Source organism: Chaetodon trifascialis, chromosome 3, assembly GCF_039877785.1.
Source record: "Chaetodon trifascialis isolate fChaTrf1 chromosome 3, fChaTrf1.hap1, whole genome shotgun sequence".
NCBI classification, from domain to species: Eukaryota; Metazoa; Chordata; class Actinopteri; order Chaetodontiformes; family Chaetodontidae; genus Chaetodon; species Chaetodon trifascialis.
Window position 1 is genome coordinate 12,274,536 of NC_092058.1, and position 23,838 is coordinate 12,298,373.

General features: G+C 43.8%; 2 protein-coding genes across 4 annotated transcripts in view; one reads left to right on the plus strand and one right to left on the minus strand.

Annotated features, from left to right (window-relative positions):
• The window catches only part of megf6b (multiple EGF-like-domains 6b), a 59,292-nt gene extending 55,886 nt beyond the window's left edge, over positions 1 to 3,406 (plus strand). The window contains exon 38 of the mRNA XM_070994166.1: positions 149 to 3,406. Coding sequence (XP_070850267.1) covers positions 149 to 210 — 62 coding nt within the window. The 3' untranslated portion in view covers positions 211 to 3,406. The remainder of the gene's footprint in view (positions 1 to 148) is intronic.
• The window catches only part of kcnab2a (potassium voltage-gated channel subfamily A regulatory beta subunit 2a), an 84,709-nt gene continuing 62,026 nt past the window's right edge, over positions 1,156 to 23,838 (minus strand). For all 3 annotated transcript variants that reach the window (XM_070959336.1, XM_070959335.1, XM_070959334.1), the window contains 13 exons: positions 18,029 to 18,072; positions 17,567 to 17,604; positions 17,201 to 17,280; positions 13,427 to 13,471; positions 12,857 to 12,901; positions 12,538 to 12,581; positions 12,173 to 12,259; positions 10,513 to 10,598; positions 10,204 to 10,324; positions 9,859 to 9,953; positions 8,583 to 8,703; positions 6,319 to 6,407; positions 1,156 to 5,043 (listed from right to left, as the gene is read on the minus strand). In XM_070959336.1, coding sequence (XP_070815437.1) covers positions 4,954 to 5,043; positions 6,319 to 6,407; positions 8,583 to 8,703; positions 9,859 to 9,953; positions 10,204 to 10,324; positions 10,513 to 10,598; positions 12,173 to 12,259; positions 12,538 to 12,581; positions 12,857 to 12,901; positions 13,427 to 13,471; positions 17,201 to 17,280; positions 17,567 to 17,604; positions 18,029 to 18,072 — 985 coding nt within the window. In that variant the 3' untranslated portion in view covers positions 1,156 to 4,953. The remainder of the gene's footprint in view (positions 5,044 to 6,318; positions 6,408 to 8,582; positions 8,704 to 9,858; positions 9,954 to 10,203; positions 10,325 to 10,512; positions 10,599 to 12,172; positions 12,260 to 12,537; positions 12,582 to 12,856; positions 12,902 to 13,426; positions 13,472 to 17,200; positions 17,281 to 17,566; positions 17,605 to 18,028; positions 18,073 to 23,838) is intronic.

Here is a 23,838-nt window from a genome sequence, read left to right on the forward strand (position 1 = left end):
GGTTTAAATGCTGACAGAGTTCAGCTTCTGTCTGCGTTTGGGGAAGAACTGCTGAGGCTGCACTTTCTCTCCGGTGTCACGTCAGTTCTGATCAAACGCGAATGTTGCGTGTTGGCCGAGCTTGACTCACAGCTCTCTGTTTCCTCAGGTGGACCCCCACACCTCGGCGACAGCAGCAGAGGAGACTCGCAGCATGACAACTCGTTATAGCACCATCAAGCTGGAAAAGTCCAACTAAAACTGGGACAGATCAGCTTGGTTTTGCTGAAGTGACTCGAGTGAGTGAGAGCCTGCGACGGGAAGTTGTAGCAGGCAGCTGGAAGACCTTCATGGAAACAGACTCTCTGATGAGAACTGCGGTTTCATGTTTGGACCTGAGCTGGATGAAACTTTTTTTTTTTTTTTTTAATTTTGTGCCAAAGTGTCCTTTGAGCTGTTGAAGCTCGTTTCATCAGCCTGACCTCACTGGTGCACTGTGATTCTGTTGCCGTCACAGTGGAGCATCGAACACCTTTTAGTCTTAAAAACTCCACCTGCAGAGTGCAGCGTCAGGAGATCGCAGCGGTGTTTACTGCACTTCTGGCATTTTGTGTTTAATATTTTGTCCAAATACCCTTTGCAGGTACTGTATATAAAATAATCTAATTTTGTAAGGAACTTGGTGATATTGCTGGATATGATGCAACCTTTTGAAACCACATTTCATTACTTGCCAGTACTATGAAGCTGTTTTTCACTCTCTACAATATGAAGTACTACCCTCAGTCCAGTGGTGCTATGGTGCTTTTACTGTACAATGCAACAGACTAAAACGATCCTCAGACTTTTGCAGTACGCCACAGTAAAGCACATTCCTGTTGACTGAATAGGCCTTAATGGACAGCTGGAGTTTTACAGTTCACTAAGGATTACACAGCGAGCATTCATTTGCACCCTCTCCAAGGTTAAGAGTCTGAATATTCTCTTTTGTGTATAAATTGCTTTATATTTATATTTCACACAGTTATATACACTTGAATATACAGCAAGTTTAACAGCATCCTTATTTTCCGCTGGATAAACGAGACTTTGCAGCTCAGCCAAATCTACAGTCCAGAGAAACGACCCAGAGTGACATCTTACACATGAATGCCAATAAAGACAGACACACAAAGGTTCGTTTACCATTCTTATTTTATCATTATTTCATTTTCATTGAAGATCGAAGCTGTACATCCTGTCTAAATTCAGATTCAAGCACAGTGCAGATAGCAACGCCTGCAAAAGAAAATTAAAAAAAGAAAAGAGAAAAGGCAGAGGTGATCACAACCAGAAATATATACAAAGGTCAAACTATGTACAGGAGATACCAGGCTCTCACTACGTCATCTTCAGCGTGAATTCAGTCCACCAGTGCATTCACTTCAGAGCACGCCTCATGATGCATACACAACACAAAAAAATGGCTTCTTTTCATCAGTCTTAAAATCGATACAATACTGATAGGAAAAATGCAGCATGATGAAAAAAATAAAAACAGTTCTTTTAATTCTCTCCACTGCATTAAAGGCTAGAACATAAAAATATATTCTCTGTATAACCTAGAACCTTCTGTAAAATAAGCTCTATCCATCGGTGGCTCTGGTTTCATTTCTGAACTAGTCATTAAAATGTTAGAACAGGAAATGTGACGAAGCTCAGACCACTTAAAGCACGAAGTTCTCCTACACAGGCGAGGACGCAGGGTCGTTACACTTCAGCCTGGACACACTGACAGTTATTTCTACAATGTGCAGAAACCTTTTAACACCACAATGTCTTTGTTGGGCAGGTCGGCACGCAGTGAAATAACGCTCATGGTCGAACAAAACGTACAGCAATGCCTTTAAAGAACAAACCGGACATTTTGGGAAATACATGTATTCGTTTTTTGCCGAGCATTTGGTGAAAAGCTTGATATCACGCTCATGTCTCTCCCGCCGGCTAACTTAGCTTAGCATAACATTTTGTGCAACACTGCACTCTGCAGGCTAATGTGATGTTTTTGCTCGTTTTATTTGTTTATTTTTTTTTAGCAAGGCATTCTGGGATTCCAGGCAGTGCTGGACTGACCTGCAGCATAAAAAAACAGGAGGGCCAAATGAACAAACGTCAAAACAAAAGCCGTCTGGAGGCTGCGCAGTGATTTGCTGGAAAAAGACAAGAAACAGTAATGCAGCAGTGGGACAGGAAGTTGAGTCTGCTGAGGAGGTTATTTTTGAAGGGATTCTTCTTATCTGATTACAGTTCCAAACAAAAACAAAGTGCATCTTGGCACGAGGTTGCTAACGTCTGCAAAACAACGTAGCAGGATGCTTAGTTACACAATGCTAACTAGCGAGCTTCTTGCTAGCTTGTCAGCACTGACATGCCCACAGCGAGAAATGATGGAGGCAGTGCTGCACGAGCTGTTTACTGCCACTGGGTCTTCATCGTTAGTTAATAATTAGGTGTTGCAGGAAGCGATTGGCTTGGGTTAGGAATTTTTGGGTCCAGGTTAAAGTAATGGGAAACAAATTGGAAGGTTTTTGCATGGATTAAACTTGTTAATTACTGAGCTTTAGAGGTGTTGGTAGGTGGATTTTGCCACCTTGGGACCGAGTCAGACAAGCTGTTCCCCCCTGTTTCCAGTCTTTATGCTAAGCTAAGTTAGCCAGCTGCTGGCGGTAATGTTAGCTTTGTGTTTAGCAGACATGAGCGTGGTCTTTTTAGTCCAACTCTTGGCAAGAACATAAATAAGCAAACTTTCCCCTCCAAGTCTTTTCCCTGATGAAAGTATGAAGACAGGAACTCCACAGACTAAATGAACTGAATGTTCTTTACTTTTTTCCTCTTCTTCTGAGAAAACATCGCCAGGTTTAGTCACTCAGACACAGCAAATCAAACAAATACAGGGATCAATTTATACAACAGATTAAAGCAAGGGATTATTTATCCCCACACATTCACACACACGCACACACACATAAACAGGATCAACAGCAGAGACCTTAAATCACTTTGCTGTTGTTGAAAATCACTTCAGAGGACTAACGAACTGTAAACCTCATCCCTGCAAATCCCTCACAGTAACGCTCACTTTGATTATTCCCTCCGAGAAGCGCCTCCATCTCACTCACATCGTCATTCGCACTAATATGACTTAATCTGTACTTGTTTTATTTCTGCTAAGAATCAATAGTTTATCAGCTGTTAGTAAAGATCTGTTATCTACACGTGTTAGTAAGCGGAGTAGCATCATCTTGCTCGTCCCGGGGTGAGGAGGGTCCATGCTTTGAGGATGTATCACATGCTATCCACTTGTGCTTTAATCACAGTAAGAGAGCACCCAGAGGAGGAAGGATGATACAGGGTGGCGTCAAATTTTGCAATAATACTTCTGACAGGTCTCAGCTGGTATGTGGCCTGAGACGAACCTTACCGATCCTAAAGCGAGTAGCTGTACTACGCATTCTGTATATGAAGGACGTATTTGTTAACTAGTATAACTGCATTGTCAAGTAAAGATATATATGGAGTAAAGTCCATACTATAGAGAGATAACAAGCTGGACAGCACATGCGTCAAGATGAGTTCTATAATCTCGCGGGAAGTGAGAGTGAAACCGTGTTTTCAAAGAGATGAGGAGGAGGAGGAGGAGGAGGAGGAGGAGATCTTTGGCTCAAGCCACGCTAAAAATGTCAACGGTCTTCCCCAGTGTCCACACATGAAAGACAGACAGACGAGTAAATACAACCTCCTGACCACGTGCACGCCAACACACGACTCAAACCACCTGCTGTTCCCTGAGCTGCTGCCGCCCCTCATGCCCTCACTGGGCACACGCCGCCGTCTTCCCCTACGTCCGCCGGTCAGCACACACTGCGCACGTCAAGCTGCTCGTCTACGCTGGGAGCCCACAGCACAGTCTGATGCAACTGTAAATAAGGCAAAATACTTGAAATTTGATCAAGGAAAGGTTTCTATGAGGTGCGGCGCCAGCGCTGATGACAGTCCTCAGCCTGGAGACAGGTTTGGGGGACACAGTGAAGCATTTGATTTAATGAGGCTGCAGCTCCAAACATTAGGGACCAATAAAAAGCTCATCTGACACATCGGCTCCTGACGGTTCGAGGGCCAGGACGGAGGGCCCCTCCTCATCCTGACCGCCACCGCCGAGCTCAGACAGCAGGGGCGGCAGGCAAACGCGCCGCCAGCGAGGACACAGAGTGAGGATGAGGAGGGGGGGATGAACAGGAGGCGATATGAGTCTACACCCCCCCTCACGACTACCCTCCAACACTGAGACTGACAATACTAAAGTGCTGATAGTTGAAGCCCGCGACGAGGCTCGTACACTGATGGTGTCGACTACACAAAGAGCTTTGTTGTTGTTGTTCCGTACAGTACACACGTGTTTGTAAACAGAGCGTCCAGGGAACAAAGCATGGCGATGGTACATGTGCAACACAGCAGTTCTCCTATATTCATACAGTATGAACTTGATCTTCCTTTTAGTTGCATTCAGTTTTAGGAAAAAAATAAAAATAAAAAAGCACAAAATGAAAAAAATACAACCAAAAAGAAATCTGGCTGCCAAGCAAGCGTGTGCTTATTTTTTTAAAAAGATATTTTAGTCTACGGGTTTTAAAATACGTTCAGCTGAATTGACTGTATAACTGATGTAAGTATGAGCGCATATCCCTAACCTCTCTCCCACTTTCGTCTTTCTTTGTCAATCCCTTCCTTCTCCTGTGGAGGTGATTGTATTTTTTCCCCCTTTTCATATCTTATCCCTGTGACTCTAAATGAGGTGCCCTGGGTGGCCTTGGTGTGGCCAGACTCATGCGCCAGGGTCTCACTCAGTAAAAGCTCAAGCAAACAGAGGATCAGGCAAAGGTGGGGCGCTGCGTCTGCAGCCCGGTGCAGCCCTGCCGGGCGGGGCCGTACTGCGCGTTAGGACCGGTAGTCCTTTTTACTGTACGGCTTGTTCCCCAGGATGCTGTCCACCTCGTGTGTGATGGACGACGACAACTTTGGAAGAACCTGTGACGGGACAGAGACACAGAGGATGACATGTTCGTATATTTACTGTCTGTGGTGTGTTGGGTGCTTGTTGTTTAACAATCCTTTAGAAAGTGTCTGCAGTTGCACATCACGGCCTCTAGATGGTGCTGAAGGGTGACTCAGGTTTATCGACCAGCGTTGTGGCCTCTGGTCTGAAACTTGTTTACTATGAAAAGCAACAAAAAAAAAATAGAAATAAAATATATGGTGTGTAAAAATACGCAGTTTTAGAAATGATGTACATCTAATTTCTTTAAAATGCACTAACTCGATACCTGAGTTTGTTTTTTTTAACCTTCTTTTACTCATTCAGCTGGTTTGTTAGTGGAAATCATGACAGGAGAAAATATTCAGATGCTTCACACAGTGTACAAATACTGCAGTATAAGCAGTAAATGTTAACTCAAATATTATACAATTATAGGAGTAAAAGTATATATTACACAGCAGAATGCCTCCTGTCGGTGTTATGATATTGTCTATAATTACAGTATTTTTACTTTAATTTAATTTAGACGAATCCAGAAAATTGTTTAAAATAGACAAATTGTTTAATTAAATGAGAACTATTCCCACGTACAAAATATAAAAGATGATTTGCTCTCTGATTTTCCTTTCCCACAGTGCGGTCATTAAATAAATGCTAAATGAAGAAAAAGGAGATTTATGTGGACTTCCTGTTCAGATGAGGGACTGCGTGTCTATTTCAGGGTCCCTGATGTAGAATTCCCAGTAAGAGGAATACTGCGGAGCCCTGGGGAAATGTGAGCATAGCATTTCAAATCTGAAATATCAAATGTACCAAAGGGAGAGGGGACATATGTATAGTGTGCGCACATCTAGTATACTAATGCATGTACACACACACAGGAGGCCGCACAAAGCAGGAGAAGAGCAGGAAGCTCTTTACTGCAGGCCAGACATAATGTGAGGAGAGGACGTAAACCCCCACCGGTCTGAAAACCCCATTAAAAGAGTGCGTCTTATCAGGAGAGGAGGAAGTGGCCGTAAGCCTGTCTCCAATCCCCCTGGCAAGCGATACTCCGCTGACCTTATTAACTCGGTACAGTAAAGCACCCAAGCGTGCAGCAGCAAACTGCCCAAGAGGCCGAGCTGTACCCAGGAGAGGGGGCTGCTGCTCCAGCACCAATACGGGGGCCTCGTGAAGCAGGTCAGGTCACATTTTCACAAATTAAACCACTGATTTGATCTGCAGAACGACAAACACGTGACACGCAAACACGCAAACCTCACCTGTATTGCTCCTATGTTCTCCATCAGCTGGTCGGTGTTGGACGCCCCTAAAAGGACAGAGCTCACCCCCTCGTTCCGTAGGCACCACGCTGCAGGAGACCAGTAAACAGCAATGACACCCCCACCACCACTGTACACACACACACACACACACACACACACTCACGGCACAACCCTGATTCACACACAAACACACTGCACAACACTTGACAAACAGCACATTGATTTGTTTTTTTCACACGACTAAAACATCCTGATAACTGCTGCAGCATTTCCTGTCTGTCAGTGAACTACGACCAAACTCACACACACTCTTCAACACCAGGTCCTTCACACACCACAACATAAAAACACTCCACTACAAGCAGAACTCCTGTACTTTCAAGAGAGACTCTGAAGTATTATCAGCAACGAGTACTTGATGTATCAAAAGTAAAAGTACTCACTGTGCAGCCGAACGTCTTCTTACATTATCACGTATTATTTCATTATCATTACTTCTGAATGAACACGTGACCTGCAGGATTTTAACATTATAGATGGCTGAGAAGAAGCTAATTATACAAATGCCTTCTGTGTGCTGTGGGATACTTTAATCTATAACCATATTTTATACTGTACCGATCTTATACAGCCGCTCTCCTAAATGTAAACTCTGCGTGGAACTCGCTGGAATCACTTTATGTACGTAAAATGAGACGTCCTGTCCAGTCTGGGACGACTGAACGAAACAGACTTTTAAAATGACAGTGACGAAGAAAGTGTATTTAATCAGTCATGTTGTGGCCGAATCCATACTGACCTTATTAAGCGGATCACTGATCCGCTTAATAAGGTCAGTATCTGTGTTAGTATCTGTGCGTTATCAATCCAGCATATTGGATCAGCGGTGAAATAAATGCAGAGGAAAACTACAACATTTCCCCCTGAAATGTAGAAGTATAAAATGGGAATACTCAAGTATAAGTACATAAAAAAAAATTCCCTTCAGCACAATACTTGAGTCAGTGTCCTTATTTAAATGCCTGTCCTGCACTCTTTTTCTGATCTCTCTGAAAAAACTGAACTGAAAGACCTCAGCTCTGTTTGGTGTGCTTTTATAATTGCAAGCTGTATTATGCAATATAACATTTTTTTTTCTTTCCCCCAGTTGAGGAAAACACTCTTTAAGCAGATTACAGCATAAAAGCATTTTAGAGTTTTACTGTAAAATAGTGGGATTATATTTCTACACAAATCTTCCACCAACATAGGAATATGTTTAAAAATGACACCAGCTGAAGGTCTTACACTGGATGGACATAAACACAGACCTTCCCTCAGGTCACTGAAATACCCACCACATCTAATAATCTATTCTCCCTCACACAACCTCCTGCTCCAGGAGCACCAGACCTCAGTATCAAGGCAAAGGCAGAAGGGATTCTGTCATTATCATATAGTTTTTATTCAGTACTAGAGAGCCACGGTGACGTGGAGGACTACATGTTGGACATTAATCTTCTGCACTGCCCCCAGGAGCGCTGGAAGGATTTATAGCGACTGGGAGAAATGAGGGTGTCCACTAATGGGCCGTGAAACCTAATCTATGACACTGCATTACTGCGAGCTTGAAAAATCTGCCTCGATCTGCGCCGAGATAGGAGAGGGAGTCCCAGATTTACTCGCCGAGTCCCTAACATCTGACGCTTTGACGGCCCTCGCAGGAGTGTGCGTCTGCAAGGGTTTGCACATTCTCACTTTCCTGTCCGGCAGTGAATCGATATCGGACAGTCGCTGGATTTATGACTGGGATGCTGTTTTAATGCTGACACTGGAAACTGTTAAATACATGTCAACACAGGGGAGAACCACAGGACTGCATATACAAATATATACTGCTATGTTTGCATCCTGTAGGTTCATATTTACATCTCCGTCTTTATGTATTCAAAGGAAAAGCGTCTGGTTTATATTAATGTTCAGTCAATTGCTGCTGGTCTCAGAGGGACCATGTAAAAGGTGATATATGAGTTCATGTCCCTTTAACATGCACCATTTACCTTTCGTGGTCATTTCCTCTCCATTTATTGTTTCCTACTCTCCTTTTCTCATTGATGTCTTTGTAAAAACTGCAGTCATCACAGCACGGACACATGACAACACAACACACAACAACAGTCAAACCGGACAGCCGCGAGAGCGTCGCTGACCTCGGCCCGTCCGAGGCCGAGGGACGGACAGACAGACAGAAAGAGAGAGAGCGGCAGAGTGTATCTGCGTACCGATGGCGAGTTGGGGCAGAGTGCAGCCCAGCCGCTCCGCGATTGCCTGCAGCTCTTTCAACTTCGCCTGCTGACGCCGGCCCTCCTCGCTCAAGATCTTGTCCTTCAACCACTGGTAACCCTGTCGAAAACACAGCACACCTGCTCAAAAACACAGCCCTGCTCACACCGCTGCGCCGCAGCTCCTGTGTCACCAGGGCCTGTTTTTAAACAAGTGCCTCTGTCTCCTGCTGTTACACCTCAGTCAGAGAAACACAGCTACAGCTAGGAAGAATTCTCTATCGAAGCTGACTATTAATGCACCTGTTGATATGATATCTGTGCTCAGCTGAGAGTTATCTTTATATAGTGTCAAGCATCAGGAATTATATAAGATGCTATTAGTAACCAGTAACCACTGAGTTAAAGAGCCAAAATACCACAAACATCCACAGGCAACACTGGACCAAACAGGAAGCAGCACATTCCACACACGCCATCCAAAGAACTGCACAACACCAACATGGAGCCAGTTTCATGAACCGGGATGTCAGTCACTGACACACACAATCCACAGATACACGACATGCCACTCCACTACACGGACACATCGTTGCATTAAGTCAGGCGTTAGCTTCAAGTGGTCTCTTGACATAATGTGTACACTGCGGCTGCTCAAAGGGAATTATTCCTCTGGGTTTCTGAGGGCTCGCTGAGTGAAATCATTAAAATTGCTTCTCCTCCTCATTATTGTGCAGCTGTTATGGCTGTGAAGTTCCCTTATGCTTGGAGGGAAACAAAAATCTTTTAAAAAATGATTCTAGGTCACAAACGAGTGGCTTGAAATAACACTGAATTCATGATTCATTTAGCGATTTAATTATTTAGTTTGGGTTTAAGAAGTGATGGTATCCTGAAGGTCGAATTAAAAACAAGCACGTCTGAATAAATGTGTACACATGCTGCACTGTTATTGTTCTGTGCGTATGCATTTTTGCGCACATGGATGGTGTGCGCTCATGTGCGTGCACTAAAATGCGTTAAGCTGACACCAGCTGGCAAACGGCGTCAAACAGCGCTGCTCGGGAGGAGGCGCACAGTGCATGACGTCAACATGGCACTGAAAACACACAGATATGAGGTGTGCACAGAGTTACAGAACCTGAAAGACACAAACACACCATAAACAAACAAACAAGCAACTGGCAACCAGTAGGGAAACATGGGAGAGTGACACCGGCACGGATGATCAGAGCGGGATAAAAACAGGAAACAGAAGCGAGCGAGGTTCGTCTACCTTCAGAGAGGCCCGAGAGTAGGGGGGCACCCTGCCGTCGTATTTCCCTGAGATGATCCCGCAGGCCAGTGGTGACCACGTCATGGCCCCCACACCTGAGGACAAAGACAGGGAAGCATCATCAAAATCACCATGGCTTCCTTCCTCACAGAACTGTCGTCCTCACGTTGTCCCTGGAAGGGAAAACGATCGAAGCAACGCCGAGTGTGGATTTTAAGACGAGCCTGGCTCTGCTGACATGGCAGTGGTGTCAGAGAGGACTCAGTCACGCCACAGACTATATTGCAATCACCTAACCTCTGTGGCCTTACTGTCCCCTCGGGCCACAGGCCAATCACTGCTCACCTATCTTATGGAAGAGCTCAGGTAGCTGCACCTCCACCTTCTCCCTCTGGAACATGTGGTACTCAGCCTGCTCACAGATGGGAGGAATCTGGTTGAACTGTCGAGCCACAGAGTACGCTTCCTAAAGGAAAACATGGGAATCAGCAAGATGAGACTCGTGTACAGTACAGTGCGACATGTGTAGAATAAAAAACAACAAGAATGGGAGAAGGGAGGATACAGCAAGGTCAGAAATAAAACTGAAATCTCTGTGATGGTGGAAAAACTTAATATTTGCCCCGTCGTCCACACAGATACACCGAGTCTCACCATTATCTCCATCGGGCTCCAGCGGGATGTTCCCCAGTACATGGCCATGCCCTGGTTTATCACATGGGTCATTGCTCGAACCGTTTCTGCAAGTCAAAATACACCAAAATGTTATAAGCACTGTCAATGCTGGAGTCGCCGTGTTGTGTTTACAGAACAGTATTCTCTCTATGGCTTTTTGACTCGGTTCCGCTCCATCGAGCAGACAATGTCTACTGTATGCGTATCTGAGCCGCTTGTTCTTTTATATCATAAAAGACGTATTTATTATCATTTGCAATCCAAATGGACTGGGCCGCTCAGGAGAGAAGTGGAAAAGCTGATTATGTTAATCAGAACGGTGAGTGATTCGTTCTGATGAGGGTGACATCTATTCATAACAAGGCACACTTGAATGACATTTATGTAAAAATCCGCAAGAATCTGTCGTTTTTGATCTGCAGTGTGCTACAAGAGAACATAAAAGGAGCCCAGTGAAATAAATAAGAGATGACAGGCATATTTGCATCGGCTCAACTCTGTTTAATCATACACAAAGCGTCCTCACAAGGTTGACAAACTGGACTATGCAGTATGTATTTTAAGCACAGAGGGTTAAAGAAATATACATGTTTGGTTCTATGATGTGAAAAGTACATCCGGGATTAGCTTCTTCCCATTAATGTGCTGACCAGGCTTGACTGAATGTTACACAGATTAATCCTGTGTTATTCTGTCAACACGTTGCTGTATTTTATGTGAAGCCATCAGATATAGAATTTCATTTTGCAGCCATATCTGGCCGTGTGTGACGGCAAATATAATCTCACATTACCCGACTTTAATTTCCGTCTTTAGTGAAGATTTGTTTTGTTCGACCGCGGACAAAAATATCGCTCGTGTTAGAGAGCGATCGCAGACAAGATCGGGAGCACCAGAGAGCAATAAAACAGGGGTGAGTCGACCCTCAATAGTCCACCATACATCCATCTATCCACCTTGCTGATGTCTGGAAAGTCTCTCTGACAACCGAGCCAGCCCTTCTATCATCTAGTGGGTGCTCGGCTTAAGAGGGTTTCTCTGTAAACTGACAGAACAGCAGCTCCTCTTCACCCCGAGCTACTGCCCTTCAGCTACTGCCAGAATAAAACACAGCAGATGGCCAAACTGCTGCGGGTTTGAAGACACAGACTTAAAGATGTCCATGTGAACTGTGTGCAATCTTTAAAGGGCAGATGGGCAAAAGAATCGCCTTGACTCTTAGGTCGGATAACACCAGCTACTTCTGACAAACAGGACACTAAAGTATAGTGAGAGAGCCGCAGCCAGCGAAGCATCAAACCGAAGGCAGGAAGGCGACCTCTGACCGAACTCTGACCCAAAGGGGAACTCTGACACGGTAGCAGATGCACGCTGTGGGGCCAACTGAGCCCACACACAGTTAGCACTCTGCCATTTAAAGGTCTCCAGCATAAGAATCTATCCTCATTCTGACTGTGGAGGTGGAAGCACCGGGACAACATGCTGCATTTAAAAATAGATGTTTCAGTTACAAGAGGTTTGTATAGTTGAATCTTCGTGTTGCAGTAGTCATAGAGACAGAAAAGAGGTGCGTTTTTTTTATGTGCAACATGACAAAATACAGGGAAAGTGCGTGAGAGGGTGAGAGAAAAATAGCTACCTTCCATAGGTGTGTTCGGGTCCGGCCTGTTCGCAAAAACCACATCCACGTAGTCTAACTGCAGTCTTTCTAGAGAGGCTTTTAAACCTAGAAATAAGCACCACAGTTAGGAAGTCAGGGGTAGCTGAAACTCTGCTGTGCTACGTTATTATGTTCTTCACAAAAACCCAATTTATACATACTGCCAATTTCTCAAACTGTCTGTTTTCACAGGGTTATTGTACCCAATATCCAACAACCCCGAGAGCGTGTCAATTATTAAAAAATGCAGCTTTGACTCCCTAAAGCCAAAGCAACTAATTAGGAAGTATTTTGTTGCTGCAGTGTCAGTATTTAATCCAATAATCTGCAGTGCTGTTTCTTACCTTCTATAATGTGTTTTCGGGATAAACCTCTTTCAGTCTCCGCTCTGAAAAAAAAAAAAAAAAAAAAAGACTTCATGTTCTAAACAATTACTTGAAATATGACTGGAGCAGCCCCTCCACGGGGATATAATATCACATGTCCCACGTGAAATATGATATCTAATAAATGCTTCGGCTTTATTGAAAGTACCTGACAACAGATCAGTTTGGATGACACACGATCCCGTTACAGGAGCATCAAACAAGTGGAGCAAAATTAAACAGGAGGATCATTTCTCGTGTGGACACGCACGTTTTGAGGCAACCAGATGAAACTTACTTTCCACCCCAGAAGATCTTTGTTGTTATCACCAGACTTGAGCGTCTGAAAAATGGAAAATGAACACACATCTGTTACAACACCTGCAACACGGAGAATTACAGGAGTGTACTGGAGCTCTAAGTGCTACACAAACCTTATATTATATGTATGTACATCTAGGGTGAAAAACTCCTACACATCCTTTGGGTAATCATGCATTTCTGCCTTATTCTGTCAATGTCACACACACCCACATCCCACAATAAGTGTGACTGTGCCAGGGCTCGCCAGCGCCAGTGAATGAGTGTTGTAGGCGTATAACCTGACGGAGCTATACAAATGCCAATCCAAGGCCGACAAAGTAGAAGACAAGGCACTAGAAGTTCATCCATTATTCAGCATCTTTGAGGAGGGACGCAGGGTGTGGGCATGGCTGCCTGCATGAATCTTTCATCTCCCTACCTTACCGCTCCGGTTCACAACACACAGCCTCCCAATACGGGCGAGGAAGGAGATGATATGAGATTAGGGAGGCTGGCTGGGACGGAAATTAAAACCCACCAAACTCATTTAAAAAGTGCCTCATACCTCCATCCCTTCTTCTTTATGATGTTCCCGAGCACCACCTCCGCCCTGTGAAGCAGACGGGGAGAAGGCACGATTAAAAAAAGATAAGTCTTAAAACGATAAGAGCATCTACACTCGACTGTCTGAGGGATGATTTCAAGGCCTGAATTGAAGAAAGCAGACCAAACTCTGCACAAGTTCTGTATAATGCATAAGAGAGCTTTCACTGGAAAGAGCACCTGTTTAGTGCTGGAGTATGAATTAGCTGCCAGTTCAGAGTCAGCAGGGCCTGGGCCCAGCTGTGCAGGGGAGACACCACCATGTCACTCATTAGCAGCCACAGGGGTGCTAATGAGTGACATTACGATCAACACGGGGCTCATTAGGGCTGGGCAGGAACCTGTCAGCAGGATGTCTCTCCAGCGCTCTGCCTCTGACAAATAATGAGACACCTCCTTTTAACGGCAATTTCCCAAAAATTGTATCTCTGCTCCTCAGAGGTGAGAAAGTAACATCTGCGATCTGTTCTGGATTCATTTCGGGCGCGCTGATGAATTAAGATAGCTGCTCTGATCAATGCAGATTTCAAATAGATGGTGTTAGCGAGAGTCAAACGTGAGCTGAAAACCACAAGGACCATTATTCATCCCACCGGTGACACAGGGCATTAGTGCTGCTGCCGGTGCTGGTCTGTCTGTGTCGAGACAGTCTGACATGTCGCTGTGGACAGGAGCAGACTGAGAGACGATCAGTCTGCATAAATGTCAGTGACTGAATGAAACCTTGTTAAAGGAAAATGACGGTATGTTTCAGCCCAGGTCTAATTCTTACAGTCTTAAGTCTAGTTTAAAGCTGATTACTTATTTGTATCATTATGGTCATGCCACAAAAGATTAATTGAATAGTTGGTAAACAGAAGTAATAATCAGTATATTCATCATTGACTAAATGCTTAAGACATTTTTAAAGCATGTTCACTAGTTTCAGCTTCTGAACTGTGAGGATTTTCTGCTTTTCTTCATCTTTTGTGGTTATAAACTGAAGGTCTTTGGGTTTTGGATTGCTGGTCAGACAAAACCAATTCTGATGGGCACCTCTCACCATTTTCTGACATTTTCTAGACTTCACAATTAATGGAGTAAATTATCCGGAAATTGACAATGAAATATCATGTTAGTTGTCGTTATACTGCTGAAATGAACCGATAACCAGAGTGAAACACTGTGACCTCAGTTGTCATCCATCTCCCTTTTCTTCCTGTTGATATTTAATGCAAAAAGCTTTTATTGTAAACTATACTCCTTTGAAAAGTGCTTTATAAATATTGACTTACTTAAACATTTCACACTCATCTCATCTCCAACTTTATCTTGTTCTTTTTTTTTTTTTACTTCTTCTCCCTGACGACATGCGTTAATAATGAATTTTCTTAATTATCTTCTCTGTGTGATACTTCACATGTTTAGCAGCGCCATGCTGTATACTGTTACCAGACAGATGATCTTACTGGTGCAGAGAGATTGATTTCAGCCATACTGCCCAGCTTTATATATGTACTGCATATACTGTGTATGCCTGTAAAGAGTTAAGCATAAAAATGCAAAGAAACACATGAATGAAATGACTTTTTTATCCAGAGAACATTGTCATACCAAATGTTTCTTCCTCCTACTTGCACGTGTGTGTTCCTGATACAGTCTGCTGATCCAACAAGCAGCATGAGTACAGTAGGTGCTGCTGCACTACTGCTGGCTGTTTCAGACCCCGCCAGCTGGACCCGCACCTTTTTCAACAACGCAGACTCAAACACTCCCCTGAGGGCAAAAATGTGTGTGTTTGTGTGCATAATAGTGTGCGTACATGTGGGTGTGTCGTTGGCAAACACCCACACAGTGCGCTGTGTGTTGCCCTTCTGAAACGGGAGTAATTTGAGAGCCCGGTCATAAGCCACAGTGCGCCTTGAGCAGGTTGACTTTCTTCATTCATCCATCCATTAATTACTGTGGGTCTGTATTCCATAGCTGAGTCCATGTTATGACTTACGGCAGAAGTTAATGACATAATTCTGCATTATTCATGGATTTATACAATTTTATTACTTTCAGATTTCTCTGTAATTATACATCCAATTTGTTCCTGGTTTCATACAATACCATGCAATTACTGCATTGAGAGCAAAACGTCTAAGCCTGAAAGAAAATGAAGAGAAAAACTCTGTTCTGCCAATTACCCGCATACTTTTAACTGCTTTGACACCATGTGTGTTTGCTGATAACAGCGGCTACATGGGATGAGCGGAGCATGTTTGTTTATTCAGAAATGTATGAGGAACAGCAGCCTGCATGTTGGGATGGATACGCGAGTTAAGATTCACAATCGATATCTAAATATCTCTCTGTGTTGACTGTTTGTTTTGTGACTGTCTCTGTTTTGTCGGGCGAAGCCAGGACAAACAAGCCCAATACACAACCAACAACTGCCAAGCGCTGTGCGTGAGCAAGGCGAGGAGCGTGAGCACAGCTTACGCACCTCGATTATCCGTCCAGGGAAACCAACATTACAGCAGCCTGACTGTACAGACACCAACTCCGCTTCACGCTCCCCAAGTCTGACTGACGAAGGAATCGCAGTAAGACAGAACCGAGTACTTCTCATGAAAGCTTTATCCATTCTAACGTGCAAAGTGCGTGATTTGTTCTTCTCCTGTGTATGTGTGTAATATAAGCTCCTCTAAGCTGTCAGGATTAGCACCTGTGCAACACACACTGAGCTGTGTGAAAACGCTGTCACAAACATTTGCACGTGCCCAGCAGATTTGTCCTTTCTGTTGAACTGTGGTTTGTTTTCTGGTAGCACAGTGATCCGAGTGACACGTGTCAAAGATCAAATCTTTCGGGCCACATCCTAAAAACGAGGCTTAGACAGCAGATTGTAGATAGCTCTGCCAAACAATGAAGCATGCGGTGATGACGTTTAGACAACAGCTGCTGAGGCATTAGAAGAGAAATGAGGAGAACCGCTGGGACCTTCTGCATGTTTCTGGTCTTTTTGTTTTCTCTTCATTTTCTCTTACAGGCATTCTCCCCAAACATAATAGCAATACTAGAATTTCCTTGGCAGGATTTAAAAAAAAAAAAGGACTTGGTGCGGTTAATCAGAGATACTGTTTGCAATGGATAATCCCTTAGATTATTTCAAAGCACCCAAGTTACCACAAAGCCAGATTAATCCAGGGTGGAAGTTAAACCATCACTACACAAGGCAGATAGGACACTACAAGGCTGCTACATGAGGTTAAAAATATCATCACCGTCAGTCCTGTAAATTTAGACTAAGACTATGAATATCTGAACCCGCAACAACGACTAGGTGATGATGAAGAGGACGACCCTGGTGTCAAGTCAAAGATCAAGGACAGGGACGTTAATCTATTGCGTTAATAAATCACTGGAACTACTTTCTGCTGACAAAACAGTCCCACTGGAAACTGGGGGATGTTTGTGGATCGAGTTTACTGCCATTGTGCCTGAAAAACTGGAACTATTTGCATGGCAGATTTGCGTAAACAGATCCCTTTAAGTATGAGGGACTGTTTGACCGTGAGTCTGGATGTTGCAATGTGGTATTTACATCCTGTCTAATGCGCTGAACATTTGCTTGTTGCACCTGACACTGTCAAGAAAAATGTGACCAGGATATAATCGCTACCTGGTATTTCTATAATCAATCACATCAGAGCAGCTTGGTAATATTCGGTGTCAGTGCTAAGTGACCTGTGGCATAGGATACACTCACTTTCCAGCAGCGTAGACCTCCGCTGTGTCAAACAGATTGATGCCGTTTTCATAGGCCAGAGTCATCAGCTGCTCTGCCATCTGTTGAGAGAGCAGGGGGGAAGGAACCAAGAGGGGAGAGGACGGGGCGAGAGTCATGTGAGGTGTGAGGACTTTTCAATTATTAAACTTCCCTCACTGGACTAAAGAAGGCTCTGTCTTCCTATAGCATGTGTTTATTCTCTGGCTGTTGACTCCCTCTAGCAGTATATTTTCACTATCAGTAAAAATAGGCTCGTTGAGCAATACGGGATATGCCAGATCATATGGAGGGTTTCCATTCCCAAGCTTTGACCGATGGAAGACGTCAGAATCCATCTGCTCTCACCTCATCCGTTATCTGTCCGCCGAACGTCACCCATGTTCCTATGGAGGATGACAGGGAAGGCGGGCTCAGGGTTTAAGTACATAAACACATATGTGCACACAGATGAGCAAGCACTACATGTTCTGCACAAGATGTACTGCACAGGCAGTGATTTTTGGATCACATATTTGAGGGATTTTATAACTTCTGCAGAGTCACTGAAATTCATATTTTCACACTCTGTTCTCTCCATTGAAAGATAAGAGATTTTTTTTTCTCTTTTAAACCTTGATCTTTTATCGTGCTTTTGGGTGTACTTTATTCTTTGTAATGTCCCGTCTTTCATCTGGACCCAGAGTCTGAAATAGAGCTTTGAATGAAATGAATAAAGGAGGTTATGAGTTCCCCTCGCCAATCTGTTATACAAAGTCTTGGGGGTGCAGCAAACTTCTTTATGTGTCTCATGATCCAAGAGGCTCTTACCTAATCCGAGGCAGGACACCCGCAGGCCCGACTTCCCAAGGTTTCTGTCAAAACAGAGAGAATTACATTAACATTAATGCATCACTGAGGTGGCAGTGATTTGTGATTTTTTGCACTGCAGTGGTGGTTACGAGCAGGCCTCATTTTTAACTTTGACTGACAAATAAATAAATAAACAACCCCATAACTTGTCTGTCATGAGAAAAAACTCTGCTCCTCAGGTTCTTCCTGCAGTGGAGGCTTAGAGTCACAGAAGCTGAGAAGAACAGGGCTTTGTCTGGATTTGAAGCCAGTGTGCATCTATGGCAGCGCTGACACATGTGGATGGGACGGGTAAAGGAAGGACAGTAACATGTGTGCTGACAATGAGAATCTGTGTGCGTGTGCAGTGAAATGTCAGGGGAAAGTCAAAGAGAGGAAGTGGGTCTTAAGCAGGCCCACCATGACATCCACTGAAATTTCTCGCAGCACACCAGGATCCCTCAGCCGCCATCTGACTGAAATCCCCTACAGCAGCGCTGGAAGCTCGACTACTCACAACAACTTGCTCCTAAAGCTGGCGTCTCTGAGCCTATCACAGCCCGGACAGACCCCTCTGCTGACAATCACAGCTTTGCTTGGGTCTTTGATTCTTTTGTGCAAGCTTTTAAACGTTTCTATGACGTCTGTGGTTCCTGTTTAAAATGCAATATCGTGCTATAGGCACTGAAATAACTGATCTGGTTGCTGTTATATCTTTATATTCAGCCATGTGCCTTCAGACCTCAATAGCTCTTTTTCTTCAGCTATCGCAGGTCTAAGAAATTATTACACATACAAAATGAAGTGTGCTACTTGTGGTCAGCGTCCTTCAAGAGATGGACTGGAAGTGTAAAGAGATAAAAGAAATGTGGCACCAGAGATGATGTAACATGTGCAGGAGTCAAAGTGAGCGTGTGGGAGGATATCTAATTTATTTTTATAAGATTGCCTGTATAGAAATACAGTGAAAAGGACTAGAGAGGGAGACAGAAGAAAGGTGTGCGATGTGTGTGTGTGTGTGCAGATGTGCGTGTTATATGACTGCGCTTGTGACTGCATGCGTGAGTGGGACTGTGTGTGTGTGTGTGTGTGTGTGTGGGTGTTTTGTGAAGCCATGATAAGACCGCTGAATTGCTGTGGTGACTAACAAAACATCTCTTTCAACGTGGTCTGAACACCAAGTCCAAAAACATTGACTAAACCGTTTAAAATAAATATGGAAATCGCAGCACTATCACATCGCCTCTAAGTAGGCTAAGTGGGCTACAACTGTGTTGTAGTGAAACAAAAAGAAAAAAAAAGAACAGCTTTCAAATGCTTTTTACTTTCTTTTTGATGTATCTCCATATACAGAGCTGGAAGAGTGGATCCACAGAGAAGATTTAATCCAGTTACTTGTTCACTACATCGTCCAGCATCATTAGTTCCACTCTTTTACTTCACTGAACCACCATGGATGCCTGCAGAGTCTCTCTCTCTCTCCATTCACTTCTATTCCGTCTTTTCTAACTCACCATATTTTACAGAAAATCAACCGCTTCCCGAGTCGGAGGTTTCACTGCGATGGAGTGATACTAAAAACTAACAAAATCAGACTTAGTTTATGTATTTTACAAGTAAGATATTTCAGTCAAACTTATTTTCTACGGGCAGCCTCATTAAAAAGATCTTATTTGGTCAGTGAGGTCTGTAATCGTGTTACAGTTTGAATGCGAGAGCCTGATGATATCATGTATAGGAGCCCACTGACTTATAAGCAAACACAGGCAGTCGTGAGGGAGAAGACAGAGCGGTATGAGAATGTAGCTGGACCACGTGACCTTACGGTGCACCACGGCGACAAGGTTAGCACAAGTCCCCTCTGGCAAACCACTGGAGCTGATCTACAATTAACTGCCTCTTAATTGCATGAGTAAAATATCCCCTCGGGGGGGCTGCTACTCGGCGTCACGAACAGAGATAACAGAAATCAAAAGCAGCTTGCCGACCAAAATTGTTAGTGGAGCATGTTTTTAATGACAGACTGGGACATTTGTTTAATGACAGTGCGAAATATCGTCTTCGCTCCAAATTCTGCTTCGTCTCATCTTGCTTTAGTCGAGTTTGCCTCTAAAGGCTGTTGTGTGTGTGTGTGTGTGTGTGTGTGTGTGTGTGTGTGTGTGTGTGTGTGTGTGTGTGTGTGTGTGTGTGTGTGTGTGTGTGTGTGGTGCTACTGTACATTCAGCATCCAGTCCGTTTCAAGTCTCGCATTATTCCAGATTTGAACACCTAATGTGATTAAACGATTGTGTGTTGCTACATACGTTAATACATGGTGCACAAGTATGTTCAGCAAACAGGATGCATAGTAAACCCGTCTAATTAGATAAAGTAGCAGCAACTGTATACACATGCTTCTGGAGTTGCACCCTTTTCAGGCGTGTGTGTTAGGGCTTATCACAAAGCGAAGCTTACTGTGTGAGTGTTGCATAAGCATGCTTTAACCATGACTACTGCGCATACAGTACCAGTGCATTTAAGCACTTCCCCAAACTAAAAATAAGCAACAAGGATATCAGAGAACATAGCTCTGTCCTTGCCATTGTTCTCAGTGTAAGGATGTCCTTTTGTCAGCATATTGTTGTGTTCAATATTTTACTAGACTGGCCTTGAATACTGCATTGTGCATTGCTGCAATGACCCTCTGCTAGGACCTGTAAGCAGGCAGGGGTCAGGTTCCCGCTGAGCCTCAGCGGACATGAACCACAACAGTAAAGTCATCGCTCTCAGACCCTCCTCAATAATGTAGGAGACAGGTACAGTACAGGACAGCAACACCACTGCAGCTGCAGGGACAAAGCCGGATGAGATTCAGTGGACAGGACATGTAGAGATCACAGCACATGTCCAGCAGAGCTGTTCTCTTTGAAATACTAGGCAACCTTTCTCTGACGTTTCTATTAACATCCGCCTTCTGAGCTCATCAGCCTCCAGTCCAAGTGGACGAGCCAAGGGTTTACATTTTGGTATGTTGGTTTATCTGATTAAGGGTGGCTTGGGGGTCTATTTGGGGCTTGTTTACGCACAGGTTGCATTACACTTTAGCTTGACATAACGAATCCTGCATGTCTCATTCAATCACTCAGCTCTGCTGCTGACCTTGGCAGCCATGATGGCTACATCAGGGAGGAAAATATCAGAGGTCACCTCAGATTTTCTGTCCGTCATTCATTATTGATTGCTGAGTTGTTGATTGTGTTGTTGATGTTTTCTCCAGAAGAAAAATAGGAAATAGAAAAAAGAATGAAGTAGTAGTTTGACATCAACACAGTAGCAGACAGTGTGCATGGACAAAAGTGAGTAGGTGAATATTACCGTTGTTGTTAATGTTAATGGACAGTGCTTTGTGTGGCTGAGCCATTGTAACTCTACATTCTTGTCTAAACTTAATGATGAGTCACCCGATCAATAAAGCATGTCCAGATTGTATTTGTACAATGTCTTACACCTTGGCGAGGAAACAGTGAAACACACATTACCAACGCAACAAAAACAAACATTCAAGGACAGATAAACCACCAAGAGATGCTCGTCTTTGATATGCTGCACATAGCATGGATCACGAGTGAATAACCAACACAAAGGTGGCTGCGCACTCCTGTGGTTAACAAACCACATATGAACAGAGTTTAAGGTGAAGTGAGAGTGAACATCTCACTCTTATAACTTCCAAACAAGCAATAAGAAAAAAAGCTGTAGCTGTTGATGCAGCCAGACATTTTCTATCTATCAACATCTTAAACGTGTCATTTCCTATGACTCACATAAACACACACACACACGCACCTTTAAACGAACACAGCAGCAACTCCTTCAGGCAAATCAATATAATTTTTTTTAATTCCTCAAAACAGCAAAATGATATGAGTCGTTTCTTTAAGATGTGCGACACTGGGCTGTACTGAGGTACTGAGCAGGACACCGATAGAAGCGAAGCCGTGGTGATTATCACCACAATCAACTGGTTCAAATCATCCACCACTTCAGACAAGGAGGACAAACACACACCCAAACTGTCCCTTTATCCTGTTCAGTAAAAAGCAGAGCTGGAAGTCGAACTATCAAGACAGCACCACCTGAAACACTAAAGCAAATTAATGTCAGCCTACATGATGAAACTTCATGCAAAGCAGTGGTTAATCACCATGCTTTATGTCATCTAAATCTACCGACTCAATGCTGCTAAAACCAGTCTGCCAGTTTAATTCAGCACGACAGAAAACACCAACCTGCTACAGACATGCCTGCTGTGCCATCACAAATAATTCTCAACATATTCTCAGGATGCGAACTGGTGATGGGCTCAGTCAACGTTTGCACTCTTTACTGTAAATCCTAACTTAAACAGGGCATCAAGTAAATGTTCATAATGTCAAACGTGTGTTTTAAAACTACTGCTGAGCGGATTGAGAGGTATTGTTAACATAAGAGCAGATCTACATCAATTCTTTCCAGATTAACAGCTCCTACACTGACATATACTGCTTAAGCATTGGTGAGGTGTGAGAGCAGAGCATCAGGAAGGACTAGCGGAACAGAGCCTGCAGTGGGAGAGAGGGCTTAAAGTCCAAGTGAAGTCCGTGGACAGGACAGGACAGGGTGATGAATGAGGAAACAAGGTCACAGAGCTGTAAAGAGGAACGTGTTGAGAGATACGGTCGCTGAGCAGCACTATTAATACTACCACACCCGTGACTTCTACCTCAGAAAAACACACACACCGAATGCCACTTGCTCGTGTCGGCTGCAGGTGGCTTCCTCCTCCATTCAGGTTTATGTAACATCCATTCCACTTAAAGGAGGGGAGAGAGGGAGGGAGCGACTTGAGACACTGGATTCAAAATGTCCTGACTAGGAAATAAGAAAAGAGGGTGAGCCTCATTGCTCTGCTTACACAGAGATTAAAGGAATAGTTGACCCTAAATGACAGTTTCTCCATCATCTGTTTCTCTGTATCCTGTGAACTTTGACAAGTGTACAGCGCGCCTGTCCTATTTATCCAGTTCACCTCATTGATATGAAACATGAATGGTTGTGCGCCCATCGTGCACATCCTACAGCACCGTACTCGCTGCCAGCTGGACGACCTTTTTCAGTAACTCAAAACAAAAAGACTCAACTCTTGTTCCAAATAAAACCCAAGATGGATTTGCGGGGGTGAATTGTGACTGGAGGTGAATGGATAAAGACTTTTATTCCCCCCTGAATTCAATTATTGCTTTAGAAGAATATTTGGACATTTCTGGGAAGTACGGCTGCTCCGTTTTCTTGCCAAGAGTTAGATGAGAAATGAATGAAGAGGTATGAAGCCAGAGCCAGGAAACGATTAGCTTAGCTCAGCATAAAGACTGGATGCAGGAGGAAACAGCTAGTCTAGCTCTGTCCAAATTAGATACAAACACCCATCTAGCACGTCTAAAGCTCTCTAATTAATATGTTATATTCAGTTTATTTAAACTGCACACAAACAAAAGCATTTTTCAGGGTGTCTCAAAGTGTAACGAAGTCATGCTAATGACTTCCTGGAGTCTCTGCTGGTTGACTGGAAACCTCACAGAGACACTTTTAGAGGGACTGGCAGGTGGATTTTTTGTAAAGTTTGTCTGTTTCCACCTGTTTCCAGTCCGCATGCTAAGCTAAGATAACTGGCTGCTGTCTGTAAGATAGGACAGTGCTACTGATCTTCTCATCTCTCAGCAAGACTAATAAACATATATTTCTGAAAATGTTCATTTACCCCTTTAGGTTCA